Below are 27,885 nucleotides of genomic sequence, written 5' to 3' on the forward strand. Positions count from 1 at the left end.
CAATTGAATTTCTAAAAATAAGTCTTTATCGAACTTGGGAGACTTTAAATTTAAATTTATTTGAATCCAAACAAAATTTAATATAGAAATATGTTAAACTTTATTCAAATTCACAAAAATTCAAATTAAATTCAAAATTCATACTCAAAATACAACAATAAAATTATATTTTTAATTTCTAAAGATAAGGCATCAACATATCAAAAAAATCAGTGCTAATTTTTATACTTATACTTAATTGACACATTTAATTATTGACTCTTTTTACTTGTATACAATTTTAATTGTGAATAATTTATCTATTTTTAAAAGCATTAAAGCAGATCATCGTCGTTTTACTGCAAGCGGTACACGGTGTCAATTTTTGTAGCCAATAGCCCCTTTTTATTTTTTAAATTAAGCTGCCGTGCGTCCATTGTTCGACGAACAGGGTATCAAATATCAATGGTGTCTCGCCTAACCAATGTTGAAGCTTCTCCCGCTGAACTGCAAACTCATATTCCCCAAGAATTCTCCCCTGATTATCTCAAGATCGAATACATGTTCTTCCTCACTGCCTTCTTCTTCCTCCTCGGCTTCACATTCGACTCCATCAATCTCTAATCTCACAAAAACTATACTCAACTGCAGAAGTCCCAGACAGGCACTCGAGTTCTTCCAATGGGCTTCTAAACGAGTACACGTAGCCAAGAGCCCTCAGCTCTATTCCGCGATCATTCATGTCTTAACCGGGGCCAAATTGTATACCACAGCCAGGTGTTTGATGAAAGACCTCATCCGAAACCTCCGAAAGTCTCGTAAACCCGACCATGTCTGTTTATCGGTGTTCAATGTGCTCAACAATCGATTAGAAAGCTTTAAAGTCAGTCCCAATGTGTCGGGAGTTCTAATTATTGCGTTTTCTGAAATGGGTCTTGTTGAAGAAGCGTCTTGGGTTTATTACAAGATTGGCAGATTGCCAGCGATGCAGGCTTGCAATGCGTTCTTAGATGGCTTGCTCAAGAAAGAGATGTTCGATTCAATGTGGGAGATTTATGGGGACATGGTCTCTCGTGGGGCGTCGCCAAATACGGTTACTTATGGCATATTGATCGACGGGTGTTGCAGGACGGGGGAAATTTCGAGAGCACGAAAGTTGTTCGATGAAATGGCTGAAAAGAGGGTTGAACCAAATGTTGTTATCTATACAATTTTTATACGTGGTCTGTGCAGTGAGGGTAAAATTTTGGATGCAGACAGCTGGTTTTGTTCAATGAGGAAATCTGGCGTGCTTCCAAATCTGTACACTTACAATACTCTGATTGATGGGTACTGCAAGATGGCCAATATAAAAGAAGCTCTTGGCTTGTATAGGGAAATGTTAAGTGATGGCGTGGAGCCAGATGTTATTACGTTCGGTATCCTAGTTGACACCCTCTGCAAAGTGGGTGAATTGATAGCAGCCAAGAGCCTTTTGGTTTTTATGGCCAAGTTTGGCGTTGCTCCCAACATATTTGTATATAATTGTTTGATTGATGGCCATTGTAAAGCAGGGAACCTGTCGGAAGCATTGGATTTGCATTTAGAGATGGAAATTTTTTACATTTTGCCCGATGTTTTTACATACAGTATACTTATTAAAGGCCTTTGTGGTGTGGGTAGAGTGGAAGAAGGGGATGCACTGTTGCAAAAAATGCAGAAAGATGGAGTTACTGCAAATTCTGTGACATACAATACACTAATTAATGGCTACTGTAAACAAGGAAGCATCAACCAGGCTTTGGATGTTTGTTCTCAAATGACAGAAAAGGGTATAGAGCCCAATGTCATCACCTTCTCTACCTTGATTGATGCTTACTGCAAGGCTGGGAACATGGATTATGCCACGGGATTATACTCAGAAATGATAATCAAAGGCCTGGCGCCTGACGTGGTTACCTACACAACCATGATTGATGGGCACTGTAAAAATGGTAACACAAAACAAGCTCTTCGACTGCATAAGGAGATGCTAGAGGTAGGCCCCCCTCCTAATGTTTTCACTCTTAGTTGTTTGACTGATGGACTGTGCAAGGATGGAAGGACTTGGAGTGCAGTTGAGCTTTTCTTTAACAAAACTACATCTAGTTCATCTGTCAGTGAGATGGATGAATTGAATAGCCAGTCTTGCACCCCAAATGTTGTAACGTATACAGCTTTAATTCAAGGTTTGTGCAAAGATGGGCGGATTTTTAAAGCCAGTAAATTCTTCACGGATATGAGATGTTATAGCTTGACACCAGATGTGATCGCTTGCACTATCATTTTACAAGCACATTTCCGAGCAAAGCATATGCTTGATGTGATGATGTTGCAGGCTGATATGCTAAAGATGGGCATCATGCCAAATGCGGTCCTATACCAGGTCTTGGCTCAAGGTTATGGAGAAAATGGAGATGTCAAATCAGCTTCCAGGTGTTCTGAGGATTTATCAATGTTAGAAAATGATTTGAATCGGGAGTTTCTGTAACAAGACATTTTTCTTGGTGATATGAGGCAACAGTTCGCGACTAATCTGAACCATAAAACAACTTGTGGGTGGAAATCCTCTAAATAGAGGTTTTTTAAGAAATGTTGAACATTCTTTTTTCAAAGAGCTTGAGAAATGGAAAAATGGTGTGGATGCTGCAACATTGATGTTCCTCTTGCCAAGTCTGGAAGCAATGGTTGTGTCAATAGCCTCCATGGTGACCTTGTAAAATCTCTTGTACCTGAGACAGCGCTGCCTCTTTTTCTGTGGAACAAAATGCATATTCAACCATTTCTTGAAGAGGTATTGATTAAAGGGAAAAAAGCCTAGTTGATTTGGCCCCAACCGTGGGCTCGTGATGTTAGCTGCTTGATTGACTGCTTAGGGTTGATTTTTTCCCCCTCGGTACCATGTGGGGTCAATTTTTTAGAAAATTCATTTTTTCTCTCTTTTTTTTTCAAAATAAAAAAGTTGGCTACTTAAGTTGGTTTTGGGAAAGGAAGTCTTGTAATACCGTCACCCCAGCTGGATTTTGAAATGTGGATAAGGTTATGTAGATTATTTGAAGTCCAAATCAAATAAGAATTTTGAATACTTCTTGTTTAGCCAAAATTCCAGCCACTTTTTTTATGAATCAGATTATAATATGTTGAACTAAGCCTACATACGGTTTGGATCTCTCTTTTACAAGAAATAGTGCTGCTCTTGGTGAATTGGACTTGGGAGAATGGATTTTATGCTTTTGTTTGTTGTGAATAAAGGCTCAATACAGACATTTGCAAAAATGTGGGGATATCAAGAACTGCCTGAAGGTTATTTGACCACGTCAAGAAGAAAGATATAGCAATTTGGACATCCATTATTGTCAGGCATGCACTCCCTAGACAAGCCAAAGAAGCTCTCAAACTTATTGCGCAAATGAAGCAAATATGGGTACGATTTCCAATCACAGAATGGTGGTCATAGGAGTTTTTTGTTTCTCCCTAAGGATATTATGTTCTTGGGAGTTTTAATAACTTGCAGCCATTATGGGATGGTGGAAGGGACAATACAATTCGAAAGCTTGCATGATGAATATTGTTCGAAGGCTGGGCTTCTTACTTCGGCTGCATGGTGGATCTATAATGCCAAGCTGGGCCCCTTGAAGAAGCTTGTCAGTTCATTTTGCAAATGCCAATGCATGCCAAATACATGGTGTGGCAAACGTTGCTAGGGGCAAGCAGCCTCTATGGAAACCTTAAGCTTGGTACAGCAGTTCACTTACCATGTCCAATATGTTCACTGCCAGAGGCATGTGGGGCTAGAAGATGATCGTTAGAGATCAAATGAAGTGGGTGCTGGAGGACTCCTGGCATCTACTGGTATCATCCTTTTGAGTGCTAAGATTTATGAGGTTCTTCAGCACATTATAACCATGAATCCTAAGGCTACTCTCCCGCAACTTCAATCCTTGCTGAATGCTAATCAAAGCTAGAAAATCTGTCCAAATGAGTAAGATTGTTGCCATTTGTAACATATCCAAGTCAAATGTCTCTTGAATTGGCCATCACATAAATGATTCATTAAAATGCAAAACCTTACGGGTGAAAATTTAACACCCTATTTGGAATGGATTCACAGGATCCTCTGAAGTGAACTGAACCAATCACACCATTATAACTTTGACATACCATTTAGTTTCTGCATTCTTTTTGTTGTCCCAACTGGACTCACCATATAAACAACATTTGCACATAAATACCAAACTGGTGTGGCATCAAAGCGAACTCTGAGGTCAAAATAAGAATTCTTTCGCCAGATTGAAATTTTCATTCAAGTATCAATTAGTTTAACTCATAACAGGGAAAAATCTTCTAACTCAATAAATTAGAAAGTATCAAACTTGGCAAGTGGATCAGAAACCCAGCAGCTTTGCAGTCCCTAAACAATTGCATGCTCCATTTTCTATTATAATTCACCAGAAGTCGCACCACAGGTAAGTTGCTATGTTCCTAACTCTTTGCCTACAAATTTTTCTACTGTGTATGCCCTAAATTCTATGAATTTAAAGGTAGGCAAGATGATCATAGCTGGTCTACAACTACGGCATTTCAAGTCATCTTCTTTTCTTTCTTTCCCCCCTTTTTTTTTTTTTTCACTTTGAAGGGAACGGGGGTGAGCTGCGTAAGAGTAGTCCTCCATACCCATAAATCCTCCCAGGCATGGTGAATGCAAATCTCTATATATTGACCCAAACACCGTGTCACTGTACCATCACTATGGTTAAAGGTACTATCACACTTCCCCAGATGCCAAGGAACTTTCGGCAAGGAGAGAAGTTTGTCCACTCCACAACTCACTTTTGCCGTCTTAATCTTCTTTTGCACTGGCAGATTTTTTGTCTGCAGGAGAAAAATAAGAGATGGAAAAGAACTATATCAATTGAATTTTAATGAACATGTGATTTATTACAACTACATTCCGAGCCTGCAAAGTTTGAATTACTTCATTCCCTGCAAAGTTATGCCCAAATTCTGCAAACTCCAGCACTCTGTTTTTCCTGTTATTTTTCTTTACAAGGCCAGAGACATTGAACACAACAAAACAATACATCCAACAACATGAAGCCAACAAGAATCTCTTGTTTCTATTTGTGGCTGATATCTGCAATACAAAGAGAATCATCTTAGGTTATTAAGTAAAAACATGCTGGGGCAGTATCAAGTGCATGCTTTAGCTCACAATAATGAAGTACATTATTTCAAATGATTTCCAAAAACTTGTGGAAAACCCTGTCTGCAATGCAATAGCATGACACAAATGTATAACACTGATGCAAGTGAAATTGACTATTCAAAATAAACAAAGAAAAGTTATTAACAGTAAGATAATCATGTGTGATGCTTCCTCAGCCGCAGCAATCCTATTGTGCTTCCAAAATTACCAAAAGTTCATTGTGTCCTAACTTCCAGCTTCTTTCCACTTTTATTCATAGCACGGAACAATTAATTTCAAAGACCTTGAACAAAATTGAGTCATTCTAAATGGCATGTGTAATCCTGCTGAAACCTTTTGCCATTAAGGTCCTAACACCCCCTTGTTTTTTTAATCAAACATTTGTGCCATGTCATGGTATTTCTTTCAGATAGAACCTGCAATGCACTGATGTCCACACCAAACTTTCAGCAAAAAGAATCAAAGACAATTATTTCATCTGTATCTCATAATCACTCTGAAGCAGGTCAGTTACAAGATTTGGGAGAAGTGATTAAATTCACATTTTTTTATTTATGTATTTCATAATTACACTGAAGCAGACCAATCACAAGATCTGGAGGAAAAGATTAAATTTACATCTTCTTTACTATCATAATTTTGGTGATCACTCCAAAGTTCATCTGACTGATTTTGTTTCTATATCCAAAAACATTATGAAAATTGCATTTTAAAAATTATAGGAAAATTTATTAAGTGAAAAGAAAACATACACATCCATGAAGAATGCAAATGATGCAAGTGACTTGAATCAGATCATTTCGAGTTCACACTGCAACAGCGACTGGCCTTTTGCTGGCTTTGATTCCCTTTATGGCTGCAAGACCATCATTTATTCACATAAAAATGGAGTTAGAATATATTTTAAATGTGTGAAAATATATTCCCTGTCAAACTTTGAAGGTTCAGTGGTTTCATGCCTTCAGCATAATCTTTTGCACCGAAGACAGCAGACCCAGCTACCAAAGCATTGGCCCCAGCCTCAATAACCTGGCAACATTGATACAACAATGAATGCCAGTTTTAAATCACATCATCAGAAGTTCAGCAGCTCATAAATTGATATTAATGGTCCATTTGGATGTATATTTCTTATGAATTGTTGCAATAAAAAAGTGCTTTAGTTGAATGGATTGACATAAATTGTGTCCTCATTTCATTTCATTTTCCTCTTCTATGCACCAAAAAAGAAGAAGAAGAAGAAGAAGATAAAATTAGAGGCAAACATATTATGAAAGTTGTAAATCATGTTCACACCTCAACTAAAAAAATAGATTTTTGGATAATTTTCAATTGTTACAAAAGAAATGGTTCTTGTGGCTTCTCTGAGATGGATTCCAAAAACCTTTTGGCTTGAAACTTTTACTAAGGAAATGGGAGTCAAAAATACTCATCAACACTAAAGGTGGACAAACAATTACAGACCCTGAACTTTACCCCAACTTTTCAGTTGGAATTATAACACAATTTCACAAAATCATTATATTTAGGGTCATATCCTAATAAAAAACCATATAAACCTCACAGGTACCTTGTAAGCATTTACTGGACCAACTCCACCATCCACTTCAATCCATGGGTTTACTCCCTGAAAAAGCAGACATGCAAATTGTCACTATCGTTTAAGTTAGACAAGAAGCTGACAACATTAATGACATCTTAATACCTTTTCTGCACACATTCTTCTCAAATCTGAGATTTTCTTTACTTGGCTCTCAATAAAACTCTGCCCACCAAATCCAGGGTTTACTGACATAATCAAGACCAGATCAACCACTGTTAACAGGCAAAGAAGATTTTCCCATCAGTTTCAATCTTTTGCCAGATGAACTGCACATAATAAGTACATAACTTCTTGGCATTAAAAGAAATCACTCGGGATGACCCAGCTAAAAATTGAGCACTGTATTACTTTTACCACTGTTTCACCTGTTTGCTATGCTGTCAATTTCATTGATCCCTCCTATATCTACATAAAAACTGAAAATGTTTGAAGACTAAATTAGTGATGCAAGTGGGGGTATCTCTCTCCTTCATGTCCTATTATTATTAATATATAAATAAGGCAGACCTGGTGTTTGGTTCTGATGGCCCCTACAGATAATCTTAACATGCAAGTAACAGCCATCACACCGGTTGGATCCTACAACTACTAGTTGTGGTCGAAGGCAGTGTGAGTGTATATTAACAAAAAAATAGAAGTCCAAGTATATGTTACATTCTCCTCTATCTCCAATCTCGAAGTATTATGAAGGTTGGATGAAAGTGAATACATATTGCTCATGTGGTTGTCAAATAGCATAGAGCCACGAATGTTGCAAACATGATATTTCATAGAACAGCCAAAGTCGTACGGAATGATGTTCGTGAAAGCTTCTCACAAGATTAAAATCAAACCAGCGTTTCTGACTTGTTAAAGAAGTTCTTCGAATATGACCAAGAAGGTAGGTCCATCAATGAGTGTTCTAGCACTCTCAAGGGTAGGTGGGAGGCACTCTATATCTTCCAATGTTGAGGGTTTAGGGTCTAGGGTTCAGGGTTTAGGGTTAGGATATAGGGATGATTAAGAGTTTTTGGCTAGGTTGAGTCCTAAACTTCAACCATTCATTATCATATCCTTGCCGGTGATCCCATTTCATCCATGAATGAAGCATATGCTAAAATCCAATTGATCACCAAAGATAACTCAATAGTCATCTCTTCTCAAGCTTATTCCCATGATAGCCAAGCCATGGTTGGCACTGCCTCTAATCATTGTAAGGGAATTGTTGGACTATGAGATCGAAGTTCCAATGGCATGGCGGAGGTCATGCATAGGACAAGGAGTTCGTCGGGGCAATTCTCACATTTGGATACATTGTGTCAAGGAAAACCGTGTGGATCATTGTTGGAATCTCCATGGAAAAGAAAACTTAGGCCAATATGTTTATTGCTAAAGGTGATTCTACCATTGACACTTCGAGTACACACGGCCACTCCACTAGAGAGTTTACATCATCTACTATGTCCCAAGTGGAGTATAAGAATCTTGTCCACATGGTTCAACAACTCCAAACTAAATCACCTACATCTAGTGCTACTGTAGCCCATTCAGGTTCTGCCAAACTTCCTGCCTCACCATCCTCTTCACATTGGATTACTTGTTTTGGTGCTGCCACCTATATGACAAGTAATCCTACTTTGTTTCGATCAACCCACTACTTTCCACTCTAAGGTTACTATTGCTTAGTTACACCAGTTTTTGGTCATGGCAATATTGTTTCATTTTCTTTTATTCCTCTTTCATATGTATTATATGTGCCTAAATTTTCCTTGAGGAGTATGGTGGAGGGCCTTTTAGAAGGATGGTTTGTACTATTTTGACAGTGATGGTGGTAGATCTATTCTTGTCATACTTCTTCAATTTCTGGTCATGGTGTTTCTCTGATCGCACGCTCATTTGGGTCACTCGTCCCTTAAAAAAATTCAACAAATCGTTCCCCATCTTCAAGTCTATTTCTTATTTTGTGTGTTTTGTGTCAATTAGGAAAGCACAGTAGGGCTTCTTTTGTGCCTAGAGACGAACCTCGTAATAAATCATTATTTTCCTTCATTCTTTCAAATATTTAGGGTCCATGCAGAGTCAAAAATTTGACTGGTTATTAATATTTTTGTGTTCTTTGTGGATGGTTTTTCGCACATGATTTGGATCTATTTGTTAAATGAAAGGCTTGAACTTCTTAAGACATTCACTCAATTCCACAAAGAAATGAACACTCAGTTTGGCTTTTGAATTCAAATTTTTACTTAAACATATTCAAAATGAGCTTCATATTTTTGCTTGGCTAAAGGAAATATATTCAAACATCATGTGTATATGGAGTTATTGAATGGAAAAAAAAAAGTTTTACTAGACATAGCACAATCTCTACTATTTCACATGCATGTTCCTAAATCTTTTGGACTAATGCTGTCCTTACAGCCTGTTACCACTTAACAAGATGCCTTCCATTGTTATATGGGGACAAAGTCCCTTTACATCACGTACCTAGATCCCCACGCTTATAGGAACTATGTTAGTGAGCAAATCACCTAGTTTAGGAGGCATCCTATTTCTTAAGTGTAACAATTTTGACCCCATAAAGTCATCAACAATTTTTTTTCCTGCTGGTGTTGATCCTTCCATTTCTACTTCCTACATTATTCCTCTAGAAAGAACTTCAACTCCTGTTCCAAGTAAAGATCCGAGGATTTAAGAAAGACAAAAAGTAGGCACAAACATGATGCTTTAGGACAGCATCAAACAGAAATACAAAGAGAGAATCAAGGGGGAATAAACAGAGGGAAGAAGAGAAGAAGGGAGAAACAACATGGTAGAACAAAAGGTCAGAGACAGAAGTTAGATAATAAGGACAGAATAAAAAGCAAAACAAAAAGAGGAGATGGAAAGAAGACACGAGGACACGAGGGAGAGGGAGATAAAGATTGTGTGTGTGTGTGCGAGAGAGAGAGAGAGAGAGAGAAATACGTAAAACTCAATTAATCATACAAAGTTGCTCATTCTTACATCATAAGCCTATAGTCAACTAAGAAACCTTAACCCAAAACAATCAAAACTCATAAAATAACCACAAAGTCATTAAAAACTGCTGAATACAAATAACCTAAGGGCCTGTTGTGGAAAACAATTCTTGCTTTCCATAGTAGTTTTTCTAAAAAAAATTACAAAAAGGTTATCTACTTTTTAAAATGAACAATGTTAAAAGGTTTTGGCACCATTTTTTGTGGAAAGAGTTTCATTTTCCATTTCTAATATTTCAAACAATTACAAAAATGCCACCTTGTTTACCAATTTTATAACTTTATATAGAAAAAGTTGGAAAACATCTTTTTTATTAATTTCTAGATTCCAACTCTTACTTTACATAAGGGAGCATGGACTTTGGATCTTGGACTTCGATTTGTGTGGTTTATGCAAAGTTATCCAGAATTGGAACGTTTTGGTTCATGGAATGAGAATGGGATCGCAACACGGCGCATGCTTTAAAACATGGAACGATAGGGCTATACTCATATAGAGATTTTGAAATCTAGAAATAAAAAATGAAAAAACATTTTGGACAACTAAGTAAACCATTTATTTCTTATCTTTTCAATGCAAATCTGGAAAAACTTAAAAATAAGCTGAAATTTGTATAATTTTCTGGAAAACTAAAAGTGGTGAATGCTTTCAATAACTAAACAAGTTCATCAAATCCCTAATTTTTAAATCTTCAGTCAAAATATGATCAGCTAGAACCATCTGCAAGTGACCCTCCATCAAACTCCCCTTGTTAAAGAAAACTCAACATTGAGTTTGACAACAACAAAACAAAAGTGATGAATATTAATGCATGAGCCATTCAACTTATAACTTCACATTGTCCATTTTCAATGGACATGCAAATATCAACAACGAATAATTGAATCCTCCTCAAGATTCCCACTCTCAATAAAATTGATATTGGAAGATGATTCAAGGCTTGTTTTATGTTTGGGAGTGGGGGGCTATGGTATCACAAGTCAAAAATTTCATCCTCTAAAAAGCTCTTGCTTGGAATTGAATTCCCAAGTTCAATATTGAATTTAGTTCCTGCTCCTTGTACCCTTCAGTCCCTTCTACACCTTAAACATTTTGTTCCATTGAATTTGTTCGCTTTTCAAGGACTGCATCATGTGGACTACCATCCACACAATCAAAAGGAGCTTTCATTCTCACATGGATAATCCATGACACCAATAAATTTAGGTTCACCCAACTTCCTCCTTGTCATCATATGGATAGTCGATAACAACAGTTTATGTTTCATCCTTGATAGGCCATTTTGAGATTCACAGTGTCCAATATAAGAACTCTTTCTTTTATAGAGATGAAAGACGATCTAGACATAACAATTGGGAAAAAATTATGAAACTAACAAACTTTTCATTCTAAACCAAAAAAAGTTTGACATGTCTTCGGTAGCATAGTATTCTATCCCACCACTCAGCGGCACAGGCCACAATCTTATAAGATGCAAATCTTGTCCTTGTTTCCAGTGTCTCATTGTACTCAAAACAAACAATCTGGGAATTCTCACTTGGAAAAATTTTCATTGAAACAAGCAATATCCTCAAGACAAAGCATAGAAGATTAGAAGCCCATCTAACATTTCTCAAATTCATGTGAGTTTAGAAGCTGACAGAGCTGAATTTTCCTCCAGAAATATATATCGAACACTCGAAGTTGGATTATCAGGGCGGTGTCAAAATCTTGCAGTGGCAGTCAATTACTCACACTAATACTCCAAAATATTGCAGCAAATCTGGAACAGATGTTAGTAAGATGAGAAATGTAGAACTGATGCTGGTAGGATCAATTCCTCATTAGTATTCGAAAATCTCACAGAAACCTTCAATTTATCATGATCAGATCCAATTTCCCTTCAGTATTCTCGAAAGTCTCTTGGTAAAACTCTAATTTTCCTCAGACACACCCAAAATTTGCAGTTGCAGTCAAAATATCACTCGCAAGATTTTAAATGTGGCTACTTTATCTTCAGCTTCTCTCTTCTGTATTCTTGAAAATCTCTCGGCAAAACTATAATTTTCCTTAGACACAATCAAAAGTTTGCAGTTGCAGTCAAAATATCACTCGCAGAATTTAAAATGTGGCCACTTTATTTTCAGTTTCTCGTGCCAAATATGAATCTCTCAAGAGCAGTCAAGTTCTTCGACTGATCAAAGTAACTAGGCTTGGGCCAATGTGCCTTGGATTTGCCAATTGCTCGCTAGAAAGTGTACTTAGAAATCCTTAGTTGCCTATCCTATTGCTCATTAAGTTTTGGTTCTTCACTTTCCTATTACTATGCAATTTTTGCCTCATCCTTTTCCTTTGTTTCTATTCCTTCCTCACATGTTGAAAAGCACTTGCAAACCCTTGGTGGAAGCATGCCATGGATACAAAAACAGCTGCCTTGACCATTTGAGGGGCATGGGATTTGGTGGATCTTCCTATTGGAAGTAGTTAGGTGTTGGGCCTACGCTATCAAATATATCATTGACAGCTCTATCACACAATTAATTGCCAAGGGATACACCCAGACACATTGTACTAATTATTTAAAACCTTATGTTAGCCTTGGTGGCTACATTATCATGGTTTATATGTTTTGATGATATTAACCTATATGTTGTTCCTAGTATTTCCCATCTTTGCAAATCATGTTTAGTACAGGTTCCTATGTCAAATGCATGAAGTATTGGATCAAAGGCAAAGATCGGACTGAATAGATGTCAAGTAGGAAAGATCAGATGGACACTCACTCAGAAAGGACTCAAGCATACCAAAGGAAGCTTAATGTAGAATTTAATGTACTAGGTTGTGTTTGAGGTAGTATATTTTGTACCTCTTGCGGTTTTGTTTCTTGCATGATTTTGAGCAAAAATTGAGCAATTGCACATGCATACTAGGACACATGAGTTTATAGGATTTCACCTAAGTCACAAACTCAACTTTCATAGTTTTCAAAGTTAAATCAAAGAGTTTGTCAAAAGAATTCTAAACTCAAAACATGTTTTCATAAGGGACAAGTTTTTAACATCCTAGTATTATAAAATTTTATATACTTCGTCCCGGTTTTGACAAAACATGTTTTATGTCCTAAAGCCTCAAGAAAGTTAAGAATATTTTTATAAAAGGACATATTAAGCATATAAGATATCAAATGAGTCTTCAAATTTGTTTTCATAAACAAGATATCTTATATTCAAGGGGAAACTCATTTGGACAAGTATAAATCTTCATTAGACTTAATATATTTCATATACTTTTGTCCAAGAATGTTCTAAGTCATAAAAAGGCTTTTTGGTATGAAAAAACATAACACTCGTCGACTTATGGGATGCAATCGACGACTAATAGAACCAATAGCCTAAATTGAGTTTCTGCCAAATGGCATAGACTTGTCGACGAATGGGCATGACTAGTTGACGAATGATTTGGACTCGTCGACAAATTTTTCCAGTAACCAAAACATGTTTTTCAGCCTAGGTGACTTGTCAATGAAAAGGCATTACTCGTCAACAACTGAAGATCACTCGTCAACAATTGGGATAGACTCGTCGACAACTCGTATCAGGACCTGAACAACAATGGCTAGTTTCTTTTGGGATTCACTCCCAACAGACACATAACGGCTAGCTTGGTATTTTGGCTATAAATACAAGTTCTTAGACTTGTTTTGCATGGGTTTTTGATCATTTTAGTGAAATATATCTTTTGATAACCAAAACCTAAACACTTTACACTTTGCATTTTAGTTGTTCATATCAAGTGCTCATTCTCTCTTGCTCTTTAATCTGTGTGATTCAATCTTTGAGAGAATTGTGTGAGGTTTTCTTTGCACTTGATATCAGCTCAATAAGGAGCATTTTATTGTAATCATCATCTCGTTGTAATAGGTTCTTTGTGAACCATTTGGTGAAGGTTCTTGGTGAACTGAGTGAAGGCTCTTGGTGAACGCGGTAAGGATTTGTTCCCAAGTGTAGGGATTTGTTCCCGACTTGTAAAACTTTTCCGCCAGTGAAGGAGTTTATAGTGGAATCCTTGGGTTGGTCCCAAGGTGTGAACGTGGGCTTGGTACCGAACCACGTAAAAATACCGGGGTTGATCTTTCTCTCCCTATACTCTTTATTTTATGTCTTGTGCTTGATTTACATTCGATATATTGTGACATAATTGCTTGAATCTTGCCAAGAGTTTTATTTTGTAAAGAAAGCCGTTAATACGTGAAAGAGTCCATTCACCCCCCCTCCCCTCTGACTCTATATACTCCCGGGCCGAAAAGTGTATTCAAGCATACCGCACTTTCACCTTAATCTCATTGCTTAGCTAAATTCTGTTCATGAAATGATCTCAGGCAGTTATTTTGATTGGAAGCCATGCCAATGGAAATAGAAATGACTCCCTTAACCACTCGAGGGGTTGGGACTTGGTGGATCTTCTTCTTGGAAGGACTTAGTTAGGTGTTGGGTGTACTACTGTCAAATATCTTCTTGACGGCTTTACCAAATGAATTAAGGCTCAATTGGTTGCTAAGGGTACATCCAAACATATGGTATTAATCATTTGAAGAATGTCTCTTGTACGGAGATTTGCAAGAAGAGGTGCACATGGAGCAATCTCCTAGGTATGTTGTTCAAGGGAAGAATGACAGGGCATATTGATTGTATAAGGCCATTTATGGCCTTAAGCAATCTCTTTGAGATTGATTTAATACAGTGGTCTTTGAATTTGGTTTTATCTAGGGCTGTTTTGATTGTTGGGTCTTTTCCTGAAAAAAGGATACTGATGTGGTACTTCTAGTAATTTATGTTGATAATGTCATCCTCACGAGCAATGAGTGGAACAGAATTTCAGATGTCACATAATGGCATCAAGTAAAATTTCAAATTAAGGACATGGGCACCCTGCGTTAGTTCCTTGGCATTCAAATAGTTTGAAGTAAGAAAATATACTTTAGAGGTGCTAAGTGAGATTGGTATGTTAAGAGCTAAAAATACTCCTACTGATACTCTTATGGATCCCAAAGCAAAGTTGAGTAAGGATGTCAGACCAAATTTTTAAGAAAAACATCGACATAGGCAGTTGGTTGGCATGTTGAACTACTTGGCTATCACTAGACTTGACATATGTATGTTACAAGAGTCAATTATGGAAAATCCCAAGCAGCCACCCTAGGATGGTGTTTGTAGGATTCAGCAGCATCTCAGAAGTTTCTTATGTCAAAGTTGTGATATATAAAGGTAAGAACTGTGAGATCATGGGATGCTGTCATGTAGATTGGATGGCTGTGTTGAAGATTGATGCCATATATGTATGGGTGGTAATCTTGTTGCCTAGCACATAAAACAAACAAACTAGTATAGCAAGATCCAGTCCTGAAGCAAGATACCGAGCCATGGCCCATACTAGTAGCGAGCTTGTGTGGTTGATGTCTCTTAGTTCAGAGATGAGATTCTTGCAATTTAGGTTTGCTTGGTGATAATCAATCAGCCATTTTTATTGCTAGCAACCCAATGTTTCATGAGAGGACAAGGCACATTGAGGTTGACTGTCATTTGTGAGGGATGTTGCAATGAAGAAGGTTCGTGAGGACTCCATATGTGAAATCTATGGATTAGTTAGGAGATAAGGATTATTTAGGAGATGTTTTCTCAAAGTCTTTATTCAAACTCAACTTGACTAATTGTTGTAACAAGTTGAGATTAGGTGATATCTACGCAAGCTCGAAGGGTAGTATTAGAAGAGAATATGCTATTTTAGAAATTAGGTGGTACCGTGGTATGACCATATGAGCATGGGTATTTTTGCCCTTCATGTCAGACTTGGAGCTCCTTTGTGACTGGTTGGTCATGGGTTTGAGTCTAAGGAAACAGCCTCTCTACATAAAAGTAGGGGTAAGGCTGCGTACACTGTGATGACCTTTCCCTTACCCTCGCAAAGCGGGAAGCCTTATGGCCCTGGGATGCCCTTTTTATGTCAGACCTAGAGTGGTATGCAAGCTACAGGGGACTGACGACGGGGTTTTCTCCCTCTAATCACTTCATTTCTTCTCTTATCCCTCTATAACCCAAAAGTTCTGTATTTTTCATTGAGACATCAATTTATTTTAGATTTCAAACAAAAATAAACACTTCACTGCTACTCTTTTGATAGGCCTTGGAGTTTCTGCTCTTATTCGCTCATCCTGCCCAATTATGTACCTAGCAGAGTCTACTAATTGCCTCCAATCCAGGGCATTCAAGTCAAGTTGTCCAACCCACACGCCCAAAATTAAAAAATAAAAAATAAAAAACTAAGAAAAAAAACAAAAACAAAAGAAAGGTGGGGTGTTAAAGTAATCTTACTATTTGAAGCCTGTCCCTATGCACAAATCTATATAGAATGCAAATAACTTATACAAGGGACTATTACTGCCAAGGGGAAAGAGCCTTCTGAAGTTTTATATTGAAAAAATTAAATGTGCTTACTTCCTCATTAAAAAGGAAAATAATCTCACCATCGAGGACATACTCTATTGCACTGAGCGGGGTAGCAGGATTTAAAACAACTCCAGCTTTAGCTCCCAAACCTTTTATCTGAATCACAAGAAACATAAAAAGGATGTCTAGAATGAAGACAAGAAGTAAATGGTTAAATGTGCAGCTCAATAAGCAACTCAAAATTAGAGAAAAAGAAAAATTTTAAACTCCACTTCCTGCAAATTATAATTCAAAATTTAAAAAGAACAGCCAAATAACATTTCAAACTTAAAAAATATTCTCTTCATGTAAAAATTGATTCAAAGTACAAATGAATAGCCCATAAGGTGCAATGATGAGGTTCAAAAGAAAAATCTTACTTGATTAATTGTACGATGCAAATGGATAGTGGAAGATTGCTCACAGTGAACACTAACTATGTCAGCTCCAGCCTTTATAAAATCTGGGACTCGCTGCTCAGGTTCCACAACCATCTGCAATGCTTATAATTCACATCCGTAAGAAATAGATCATCCACTGTAGAAGTAATCAATACACAGAAAATGTGAAAAAAGAAGAATACCAAGTGTACATCCAAAGGAAGATCTGTCACCGGTCGCAAGGCACCCACCACAAGAGGTCCAATTGTAATATTAGGAACGAAACGACCATCCATTACATCAACATGAATCCAATCACAGCCTGCCAACTCTACTGCTTTTACCTAGACGTGAAATAAGGGTCAAACGAGACACATGGATGATTAAATTCCATGACAAATTCCTGAAAGTTTACAGATGACACCAAAGAACACATGGAAAACAAAATTATGTTTAAAAAAAGTGCTGGAATAGAAATTGCCACTGGAGTTCAAGGAATCTCAAAATTGGAAAAAGAAAAAGAAAGTAAGAATAGACTCATGATAAAGCATAAGATAATCAACATTGGGTGTTCAAACGGCTCTCTCTTCTTTAACAGCAAAAAAAGATTTGAAAATAGTACCTGCTCTCCCAACCTTGCAAAATTGGCAGAGAGAATAGATGGAGAAACAATGATATCGCCTTTTGAGAACTTATCAACCCGAGCCGATGCCTTAACTACAGTTCGGAAGCTTCTCCTGGAAATCAAACAATGAAAATTAACCCAAATTTTGGTAATAAAATGCCAATTTAGTGAGTGCAATGTTCTAAATTAAACTTATCCTCTAGCTATAAAGAAGGCCTGAAAGACTCATCAAATAAAAGAAAAATGCATTGAGGAGTAAAATTAACGAAAAGGTACTAGAATGTTGACAGTCTTCCTAGAGCCACATATTACTTCTGGATACATTGTACATATGCCACCATGGAAAACAGCTGTGAGAATAATTGTTATCCTTATTGGTTTTGGCTTCAGTGACAATGCACAGAATCATTGTCTCACATTCTAAGGACTGCAAATTCACTACAATTGTCCAAAACAGGAAATACAAAACAGTTAAAAGCCTAAGGATTTGATCGATTCAATTATAAGGCAATAAAAATTCCAGTGGAATATGCTGAAAAGTTTTGGAGATCATACCAGTGGAATGGGGTTTGATGGATTCAATTATAAGGAAATGAAAAAGTACCAAAGGAATCGTGCTGAAAAAATATGGAGAAGTAGAATCTTTTCAAAAGAATCATTGCAATAATACAAAGAGTAGGGGTATTCAGGTGAGATCCATCCCTCATTCCCTCCCCCACCCCCCCCCCCCCCCCCCCCCCCCACCCCCCAAAAACACCCAAAATTCTCTGAGACTTTGCTTTTTGCTCTTGGCATTCCCTCAAGGGAGTAGTTTTAAGTTCAGGCCGCTGGTTTTTTTTTGTTTTTTGGGCTTCCATTTTTGAATGATTTTCTTCTGATCCCATTATATCTACACAATCCTTTTCTATTGTCAGTACTTAATACAATATTAATTTCTCAATCAATTGCCAGATACATGATATTTTCTGAACACTCTTTGCTCCAAACATGCCCTAACACTGGTTTTGAAATCATTGCTCTGATTATTAAAGCAGTCCAGGAATAAGATGCACCCAAATCTCAAGACATCGCACAACTTATGTATAAATTATAATCTCAATTAATACTTCATTTCAGTTTTTTTTATTTTTTTATTTTTAGCACTAGCCTTTCTTCCATCCCAAATTTTGAAAATAGAACTATTGCACATGATCCTTTTCTAATTTTAATATAGAGTTACAGAAATTATATACAAAATTTAACAATTAGAATTTGAATATATACACTCCACATGTGCAGCACTAACTATCCTAAATCTCTTTACAAACAGCTGGTGCCAAGCTTGGGAGAAGGAGTAGGGTTGCGTTAGGTAGCTGACAACCAGCATAAAATGTGTCAGATCTTAATTATATGAATCCTTACCAAATATTCACTAGCGCGTCCCCTACGAATGAGGTCTTGCACTTATACTACCGAGATGTAATGAAAAATGGACAAGGGTGAGCTAAGTTGAGTCATTCTAGGAGGGAGAGAAATTAGTATAGGAAACTAGGGTTAGATTAGCAACTTGGAACACTTACAGGAAAAATATGGAGATAGTTGACACAATGATTAGAAGAAAAATTAACGTAACCTGCCTTCAAGAAACCAAGTTGGTAGGGGGAAAGCTAGAGAAATTGAAAAATTAGGATTTAAGCTTTGGTACACTGGAAAATAAAAACATAAAAATAGTGTAGGAATCATTGTAGACGAAGACCTAAAAGATAGTTGATAGATGTTAAAAAAGTAGGGGATAGAATCATAAAAATCAATATAGCTTTAAGCCAAGAGATAATAAATGTTATTAGTGCTTATGCTTTCTAATTAGGCTTAGCAAAAGATCTTAAATGACAATTTTGGGAAGATATGGATAGTACTATACAAGGTATGTCATGGTTTGAGAAAACATTCATAGGAGCTAATTTGAATGGATATATTGGAAAAGACAATAAAAGATATGAGAGAATACATGGAGGTCATTGATATGGAGATAAAAAAGAGCCCAATGACATGATCTTAGACTTCACCATGTCATACGATCTTGTTATAATGAATATTTGCTTTAAGAGAAAAGAATAGTTAATAACCTTTAAGATGGACAAAATAAAACCAAATAGATTTTTTTTTTTCTTAACTAGGAGGGGATATCATTTACCATGTAAATATGGTAAAGTTATCCCAAGTGAAATTTTGACTACAAAGCATGGAGTTTTAGTGTTAGATATATGTACTAAAAAATGGAAGAAAAAGAGTAACATAAATCATGCAAGAAAACTATATGGTGGAGTGTAAAGGGAGAAAACACAGTAAAATTTAAAGATAAAATTATCAAAGAGTGATTCGACAATAGGGGATAAGATAGATTCAACACTCTCTAGTGAAGGGATGTCTAATTCTATTAACAATATTGCAAATGAGATTTAGGTGAATCTAGGGAAATACTCTCATCCAGTAAATAAAGTTAGCAGAGGGATCAAGATGTCCAAACATCTATAATGACAAAAAAAAAAAATTGGTATAAAACATCGCCAAAATTGTAGAAACATAGAAACTTTGAAAAATATAAAGTGACAAGAAAAGATGCAAAAAGGCCAAAAGTGAAGCTAAATATAGAGCTTATGATAAATTTATATGCAAGAGTAGATACAAAAGAAGGGGAAAGAGACACGTTTAGACTTGCTAGAGCTAGAGAAAGAAAGTGCAAGGACTTAGGTAATGTAAAATGTATAAAGAATGATGATGATAATGTCTTAATTAAGAAGAAGAATAAAAGGAAGGTGGAGAAGCTACTTCAATAAGTTGTTTAATGAAAACCAAATTGAAGGCTTAAATTTAGAAGTAACAAAAGAAGAAAAGGCTAAAAATATGAGATTTATTTGCAAAAATTAGAGCCATGGAAGTTAAGATGGCTTCAAAAAAGATGAAAGTAGGGAAATCTATAGGAATAGATAACATTCCAATTGAAGTTTAGAAATTCATAGGGGATAATGAAAGTATATGGTTAACTAATTTATTCAACAAAATTATAAAAACTAAGAAATAGTATATAAATAGAGGAAAAGCACATTAATACCTATATATAAAAATAAAAAATAAAAGCGATATTCAAAACTATTGTAACTATCACGGAATTAAACTTATAAGACATACGATGAAACTATGGGAAAGGGTAATTGAACAAAAAGGAATGCTAGAAATGAGGGTATCAAAGAATCAATTTGGTTTTATGCTTGGGAGATCAAGTACAAAGACCATTTACCTTTTAAAAATATTAATGGAAAAGTTTAGGAAAAGGAAGTGGGAAGAGGGACTTGCATATGGTTTTTATTGAGATAGAGAAAGCCAATAATAGTATAACTAGGGAAGTTCTCAGTCATTAAGGATATGAATGATAAAGCAACAACTAGCATTAGGAATGCAAGTAGCACGCCAACGATTTTCCAAACACTATAGGTGTACATAGGAGTATCTAAAAACGAGATACCATGGTGTATGTTGTTTGCAGATGATATAGTTTTGATTAACTAGAGTATAAATGGAGTTAAATATAAGTTAGAATTATGGAGAGAGGCTTTGGAGTCTAGATGTTTGAAGATAATTATAAATATGACAGAATATATAAAATGTAATTTCAGCTATGGTAGAAGGGATATTGGAGAAAAGATTAAACTTGATGGTCAAGAAATTAATAACATTAGCAAATTTTGATACATTGAATTTATTATGCAAGCAGAAGGAGATATTGACAAGGATGTAATACAAAGTTAAAGCAGGTTAGCTAAAATGATGGAGTGCTTCGAGAGTACTGTGTGATCATAGAATACCCTTAAAATTAAAAGGATAGTGTTGATAGTTATCTTAGTCATTTAGCATTGTTAGCATGTGAGTGTTATGTTAACAAGTGAGAGTTAGTAAGGGCATTATGGTCATTGGCATGTACTTTGACATATATTATAAATAGAAGGAGAGACCTTTCATTGTGATTAGGTCTCATTTACCCAATTATTCAACATGATATCAGAGCATGATTCTAAAGACCTAAACCCTAATTGTCACAGCCACCATCAAAACCGAAGCCTAAAACCCTAAATCCACTGCATGTCTACCATCATAGAAGAATTTACAGCAACATTATAGCCCTAAAAAAGTAGCCAGCAGCTGCTGGAAGCCAGGGCAGTAGCCGAAAAATTCCTGAATGACACTGCCAATTCAGGAACACAAAATCCACAATAGATTTTGCAAAAACAACACCATAGTCACCCACAGACACTGCCTATATGCCCTCCACTGAAGTCTCATCTCCAGCAGCTTCCCCAGGCGCCCTCGCACTCCGATCGAAGGCTGCCAGGGCCGACCCCACGTGCCAGCACATGAAGCCAATTTCAGGCATGTTTCTGGGCTGAATTCTTCCAGCAGGGCTCAAATCCCTCTATAAACATATTATTGAAGTTTTTCGGGATGTGTTTTGTCCAAAGATCCCACCTTTTTTTTAGTTTCTCATTTACGACATCCGAGGAATGGTTGTTTGATGCTTCTCAAAGCTGTTTGTCAATGTTTATTTGAGTTCATGGAGCCTGAAACAGTGGTATTTGCTGTGTTCCTGGTTTGTATGTTGTGGGCTTGTGGTTTGCATTGGCTGTCGAAGGTTGTGTATGTTGGGATTGGTGAATTTGAAAAACATGTTGCCCGCCATGTATTTTTTATTTGCTACTCTATCGAGGTTGCATTTGTGTTGGGATGGCCAAATCCCAAAAGTGTGTCTCCGTTGTCAATTACTTGTTTGAGTGCTATAGCTGTTTTAAAGGAAGAGTATTTAAAGTTCCTGTAGTATCAAGCATCCCAACAAGCATCTCATCACTTTGCATCTTTTGCTCAGAAAAATAACCATACCGCGTATGTATGTCATCCAGTATCTCTCCCACTATTCCTTTGGTTATCAATTCTGCTACTATTGACCATATGACAAGTGTCACCAATTTTTTTTAACTCTCTAGTATTCTACAAATCTACCTCGAGTTGCCCTTGCTGATGGGTCCACTACTGCTGCCAAGGGAATAGGAACAATAAATCCTACTCCCTCCATCTCTCTTTCTTCTATTCTTGACATTCCTAAATCCCCCTTTAATCTCATGTTTGTTAGTAAAATTACGAAGTCACTAAATTACTCTGTAACCTTCTTTCCTAATTATGTCCTTATTCAGGATCTGAAGATGAGGAAGACGATTGGCACAAGACGTGAGGCTGGTGGACTTTAGTACTTTGAGTCACTCTGTTCTCCTATTGTTTGTAGTGTCGTTGCCACACCACATCAAATCCATTGTCACCTAGGTCATCCATCATTGGACAAGTTAAAACATCTAGTTCCTCCTTTGAGTTCCGTGTCTAACGACAATTGTGAGTCATGTCAATTAGGAAAGCATCATTGTCTACTTTCTCACCCAATCAATAAAAGAGTCATTAGCCCTTTTATTTAAGTGCATTTCGATGTTTGGGTCCTAGTCATGTCACATCAAAGTTGGGGTTTCGATACTTTTGATTTTTGTCAATGACTACTCTAGAATGACTTGGTTGTATTTAATGAAAGATCGTCCAAAGTTGTTTAATATCTTTTGTGCCTTCTATTCTCAAATAAGGACTCGGTTTGATATGCAATCCAAATACTTCACAGTGATAATGCCAAAGAGTACTTCAGTACTAAATTCATCACCTATATGACAAACTCTGACATGATCCATCAGCCATCCTATGCCTACACTCAACAAAAAGATGGAGTTGTGAAGCAGAAAAACAAACATATTCTTGAAGTCACTCAAACTCTTTTGTATCAAATGAATGTCCCCAAAGTTTTTTGGAGTGATGTCGTGCTCACTACTTGCTCTCCCATCAATAAAATGTCATCTTTGGTCCTTCATGGCAAAATCACATACTCAATTATCTTCCCCAAGGCTCCTTTGCTCTCCCTTCCAACTCATACATTTAGTTGTGTCCTTCGTCCATCAATTAAATCCAAGAAGGGATAAATTGGATCCTTATGCTATCAAATGTATTTTTCTAGGTCATTCCTATACACAAAAAGGATATCCATGTTATAGTCCCACTTTAATTGATTCTTTGTCTCTACTAATGTCACGTTGTTTGAGCCCACACCATACTATTATAATTCCTTGAGTTCTATTGGCCTTGATGAGTCTCTTCCTTTGCCTAGCCTTCCCGATCCTAACTTATTTCCTTCGCCCAACCTTCCTACATCTTCATTCAGTTTGAGCCCTTCTTGTCACTTTGATTATCCCAATCTACAAGTGTACACACAACTACTCAAGGGAGGAGAGCCTCCTTCAGCTTCCACTTCTAGCCTCCAATTCCCTCATCAGATGATCCTATTCCCCAAGTGGTGGATCCTCCTATTGTTGTTCAAAAAGTGAAATGCACTTGTATCCAACGTCCAATCTCTAATTTTGTTTCTTATGATTTCTTGTCACCCTCACACAATTGTGTTGTTAGTACCCTATCTTCTATTGCTCTTCCCAAGTGTACTTTTGAAGCCATGTCCCATTCTAGGTGGACGGCTGCAATGATAGAAGAGATGCATGCTCTACAAGATAATGATACTTGGGACTTGTTACATTTTCCTCTCGATAAGTTTGTGGTTTGTTGTCGTTGGGTGTATACAGTGAAGGTTAATCAAGATGGTTTCTTGGCTCGAGTGAAGGTCCACATTGTTGCAAAGGAATATACTCAAGTTTATGGCCTAGAATATTCAAACACATTCTCCCCTATAGCTAAACTTGCCTCAATACGTTTGTTCATATCCTTAGCCACCACCTTTCAGTGGCCTCAACATGCTTAGATCGTGATCTTCAGGAGGAGGTCTATATTGAGCAACCACCTGGGTTTGTTGCTTAAGGGGAGTCAGGCCTAGTGTGTTGGCTCAAGAAGTCACTATATGGTTTAAAACAAACTCCGAGGGCATAGTTTGGTTGCTTCAGTGCTATACTACTTGAGTTTAGCCTTCAATGGTGTGCAGTAGATCATTCTGTATTTTATTGTCATACTCAATATGGAAGGATTCTACTTATTGTGTATGTTGATGATATTGTGATTACTAGTGATGATGATCGAGGTATTTAGAGCCAAAATCTTTTCCTTTAGATTAAGTTTCAGACAAAAGATTTGGGACCATTGAAGTACTTCTTGGGTATAGAAGTATCAAGATCTCACATAGGAACCATCTTGTCATAGAGTATGCTCTTGATCTTTTAGATGAGACTGGACTATTGAGATCCAAACTCATTGATACACCTATGGATCCTAACAGCATGCTAGTGCCAAATATGGGTAATTTGTTGCCCAACCTAGGATGATATCGGAGACCTGTTGGAAAGCTAAATTATCTCACAGTCACTCGGCTGGATATATCTTTCGCAACATGTGTTGTGAGTCAATTTCTTGATTCTTCGAGAACAAGTCACTGGGATGCAATAATTCGCGTCTTAAGATATCTCAAAGGTGCACCTAGGAAAGGTCTCTTACATTAGGATTGAGGTCACATTCATATTCAAGGATATATTGATGCAAATTGAGTCGGGTCACCTTCTGATAAAAGATCCACGTAACCTTGTTGGTGGAAATTTGGTTTCTTGGAGGAGTAAGGAACAAAATTGGGTGGCCAAGTCAATGTTGAGTCAAAGTATAGGGTCAGGGCTCACGCTACATGTGAACTTGTTTGGCTAAAGAGAATGTTGGAAGAACTGGGTTTACCATATTCTCAGTTACGGAGCTTATATGTGATAATCCAGTTGCCATTCATATTGCATCCAACCTGGTCTTCCCGTGAGCGGACAAAACACATTGAAGTTGATTGCCACTTTGTTCGGGAGAAACTTGTGCAGAAGCTCATTACCACCACACATGTGAAGTCTGATTTGTAGCTTGTTGATTTATTTACTAAAGCCCCAGGGGTGCGTGTTAAACTCATTTGTAACAAGCAATGAGCACATGATATATATGTTCCAACTTGAGGGAGAGAGTTGATGGTTATCTTAGTCATTTAGCATTGTTAGTGTTTAAGTGTTATGTTAACAAGTGAGAGTTAGTAAGGGCATTATGGTTATCAGTAAGTACTTTGACATATATTATAAAAAGAGGGAGAGACCTATCATTGTGAAAAGGTCTTCCATTTTACCCAATTATACAACAGATAGTTTCATAGGACAGCAATAGGATCAGTCATGCTTTATAGATTAGAATATTAAGAAAATAAGAAAGATATCTAAAAAGTAAAAAGTGTTGAAATACAAATGCTAAGGTGGATGAGTGGTATGATATTAAAAGATAAATGAAGGAATGAACATATTCATAATAAGTTAGGCATAGCACCAATCAAAGATAAGATAAGAGAGGGGCAGCTTAGATTGTCTAGGCATCTGAAACATAGACCAAATAGTGCACAAGTGAGGAGGAGTGAGCTAGTTACTATCCTTGGTAGTAGAAGAGGATAGAGGTGGACCTAAAATAACATAAAATGGGATAAAGAGAAAGCATTTAATAGCTTTTAAGCTATCTAAGGAAAACGCCCTCGATTGTGTGAATTAGCGAAAAAAGATTCATGTAGTTGACCCCATTTTAATGGGACTTAAGGTGTGGTTTGTTGTTATTGTTGTTGTAACCAATAATAGTGGATTGTAGCAAAGGAAATTGGAAGATTCAACAATGTTTAAATTCTTGGTTCCAAGAGACAAGCTAGTACACACTGTTACAAATGGAAATCATAATTCATTACAAATATGATGTTTAAAGTTATTATGGATACTCTCAAATGATTAACTAGTCCACCCCAAGTCATCTTGAATCTTCTACTAGACAAATTATAAGCTCAAAATCATTATAGAATTGATAATATATCAAAAGATCTGCAAAGCTATTGATTAATCAGTTTAGCTCTTTATGATGGATCTAGATGGGTTCCAAGAAATCAACTCTCTAGAAGAATTATTCAGCGGCATCCTCCCTATTTTCCTCTAATAAAGCTCAATTACATGGATCCATTAAAAATTGGGAAATCATTCACAGTAAATAATACACTTTTACTTCGCATAAGAAATCCAACCATGAGTTGCACTAGAGAAAAGTGGAGAGACCACAGTAGCAAGTGGGAATTCTCAGCTTTGATGATCTAGTACACACCATTGCAAACTAATAATCAAATCATCAAACAAATCCAAACTGAGTATGGATATTGAATCAAAAACTTATCATAAATATATTCTCAAGAAAGTAAGCGATCCAACCCCCATCATTTGAAATATTTCTAACGACATGCCACAATATAAATCAATCATATTTAGAAGACCAACATGGCACCTACTGATTAATTTGTGGTCCTACTCCACAAAAATGGGAAAATTAAAGATGATAGAGATATTACTTTAGAGGTGTTTACTTTCCATGACCTGCTTAGTGCAAATCTTTTGAACCACACCCTCACACTTGGCGAGAGAGAGAGAGAGAGAGAGAGAGAGAGAGAGAGGCCAGGGTGCTGATACCTCTAAGAAGTATTTGGTTGCATGGATTAAATTAAATAGGGAATTCAAATGTTGTGCAGTTCAACAATCTTGCTTGTGCATAAAATTGCTTTGGTGAGCATAGGGATAGTCAAATTTAAATTAATTAGGTATACAACGCAACCAAAGAATGGAACTGGAAGTTGGAACTGAGGTCTGCAATCCCAATTTCCAAGGCCCCAATTGCTGGCAAAACATGGCCATCTATGTTTTCTAGAGAAATGACTTCATTCAGCAGGAAATAACTTAATCAAGAGTCCGATTAACATTTGCAGACAAAAAAAAAAAAGCTGACTTTCTATTCAAATTTCAAATCATCATTATGTCATTACTTTGGACCTCAGCTAGGCATATTCGCAAACATAGAAGGTGCACAATTTGAATAACCAATGAACTCAAATCAAAGGTAAGAAGAAAATGTGATGTAGGGGATTGAAAACCTTCTAACATAAAACGTGATTTGTATTAGCACGCTTACAGCCAGAAAGGAATATATTGCTATATTACACCGCAGTCAATACCATTCATTTTTTTTCAAAAAAAGGAAAGTCAATACCAAGCTGAAATGTAGAGATTTCTCTGCTTCCCATCATATAAAATATCTGGTTTTCAAGAATCAATAAACAATAAAGGACAACAAACCGATAAAAGCTATAAGATGTTACCCTGTAAAGGTGAGTGAATTGAGATGAGAGGAAGATGGCTTCTGAAGCTTAAGACCACGTCTAAACCCATTGATCTGGGACTGCAGCGTTGATGAATACAGTGAAGCTGTAGCCATTCTTTCTCTCCGCTCTCTCTCTCTCAGCGGTTAGGTGGAAGAGTATGGTACTGCAGCTCTCGTCTTCCCTCGCTGTTCCGCTTACGAGTCACTCAGCAGAGAGTCGTCAGGAAGGGGCTTAAATTGGTCCCAGAAATTCAGGGAAATTTTTTCTTGTTTGACACGTGGCAGATTAGTTTGGGCGGCTTCCTTATCTGCAATTGTTGGCCCTCGTCGCTGACTTGGGAAGAGTGATGCAGAGTTCAAGAAAAATATCC

At 36.9% G+C, this 27,885-nt stretch overlaps 2 protein-coding genes across 4 annotated transcripts; one reads left to right on the plus strand and one right to left on the minus strand.

The window, feature by feature from the left end:
* Positions 1-384: 384 nt before the first annotated feature.
* LOC131146981 (pentatricopeptide repeat-containing protein At5g61400) lies at positions 385-3,100 on the plus strand. The gene has a single exon (XM_058096895.1). It carries the CDS (start codon positions 464-466, stop codon positions 2,486-2,488), a length of 2,025 nt encoding a protein of 674 aa, XP_057952878.1. The 5' UTR covers positions 385-463; the 3' UTR covers positions 2,489-3,100.
* A 1,794-nt stretch (positions 3,101-4,894) lies between these two features.
* On the minus strand, positions 4,895-27,885 carry LOC131146982 (ribulose-phosphate 3-epimerase, chloroplastic). Of its 3 annotated transcripts, XR_009134518.1 has the most exons (10): positions 27,513-27,885; positions 17,267-17,381; positions 16,848-16,988; positions 16,645-16,758; positions 16,303-16,381; positions 6,909-7,018; positions 6,774-6,830; positions 6,163-6,232; positions 5,956-6,059; positions 4,895-5,131 (listed from the first exon to the last, which is right to left on the minus strand). XR_009134518.1 is itself a non-coding variant. In XM_058096897.1 (9 exons), exons 1-9 carry the CDS (start codon positions 27,626-27,628, stop codon positions 6,010-6,012), a joined length of 852 nt encoding a protein of 283 aa, XP_057952880.1. In that variant the 5' UTR covers positions 27,629-27,885; the 3' UTR covers positions 4,895-6,009. The 3 variants fall into 3 exon arrangements, 2 of the variants coding, with proteins under 2 accessions (XP_057952880.1, XP_057952879.1); XM_058096897.1 differs by having other exon boundaries at positions 4,895-6,059; XM_058096896.1 differs by having other exon boundaries at positions 4,895-6,232.

Source organism: Malania oleifera, chromosome 13 (assembly GCF_029873635.1).
Source record: "Malania oleifera isolate guangnan ecotype guangnan chromosome 13, ASM2987363v1, whole genome shotgun sequence".
NCBI classification, from domain to species: domain Eukaryota; kingdom Viridiplantae; phylum Streptophyta; class Magnoliopsida; order Santalales; family Ximeniaceae; genus Malania; species Malania oleifera.

Coding starts and splice junctions, on each gene's coding strand:
- LOC131146981 (XM_058096895.1), top strand. CDS start 464: ATGTTGAAGCTTCTCCCGCTGAACTGCAAACTCATATTCCCCAAGAAT.
- LOC131146982 (XM_058096896.1), bottom strand. CDS start 27,628: ATGGCTACAGCTTCACTGTATTCATCAACGCTGCAGTCCCAGATCAAT. Junction 16,759..16,847: donor TTCCTTTGGATGTACACTTG/GTATTCTTCTTT, acceptor TAAGCATTGCAG/ATGGTTGTGGAACCTGAGCA. Junction 7,019..16,302: donor AATAGAGTATGTCCTCGATG/GTGAGATTATTT, acceptor GCCTGTTAACAG/TGGTTGATCTGGTCTTGATT.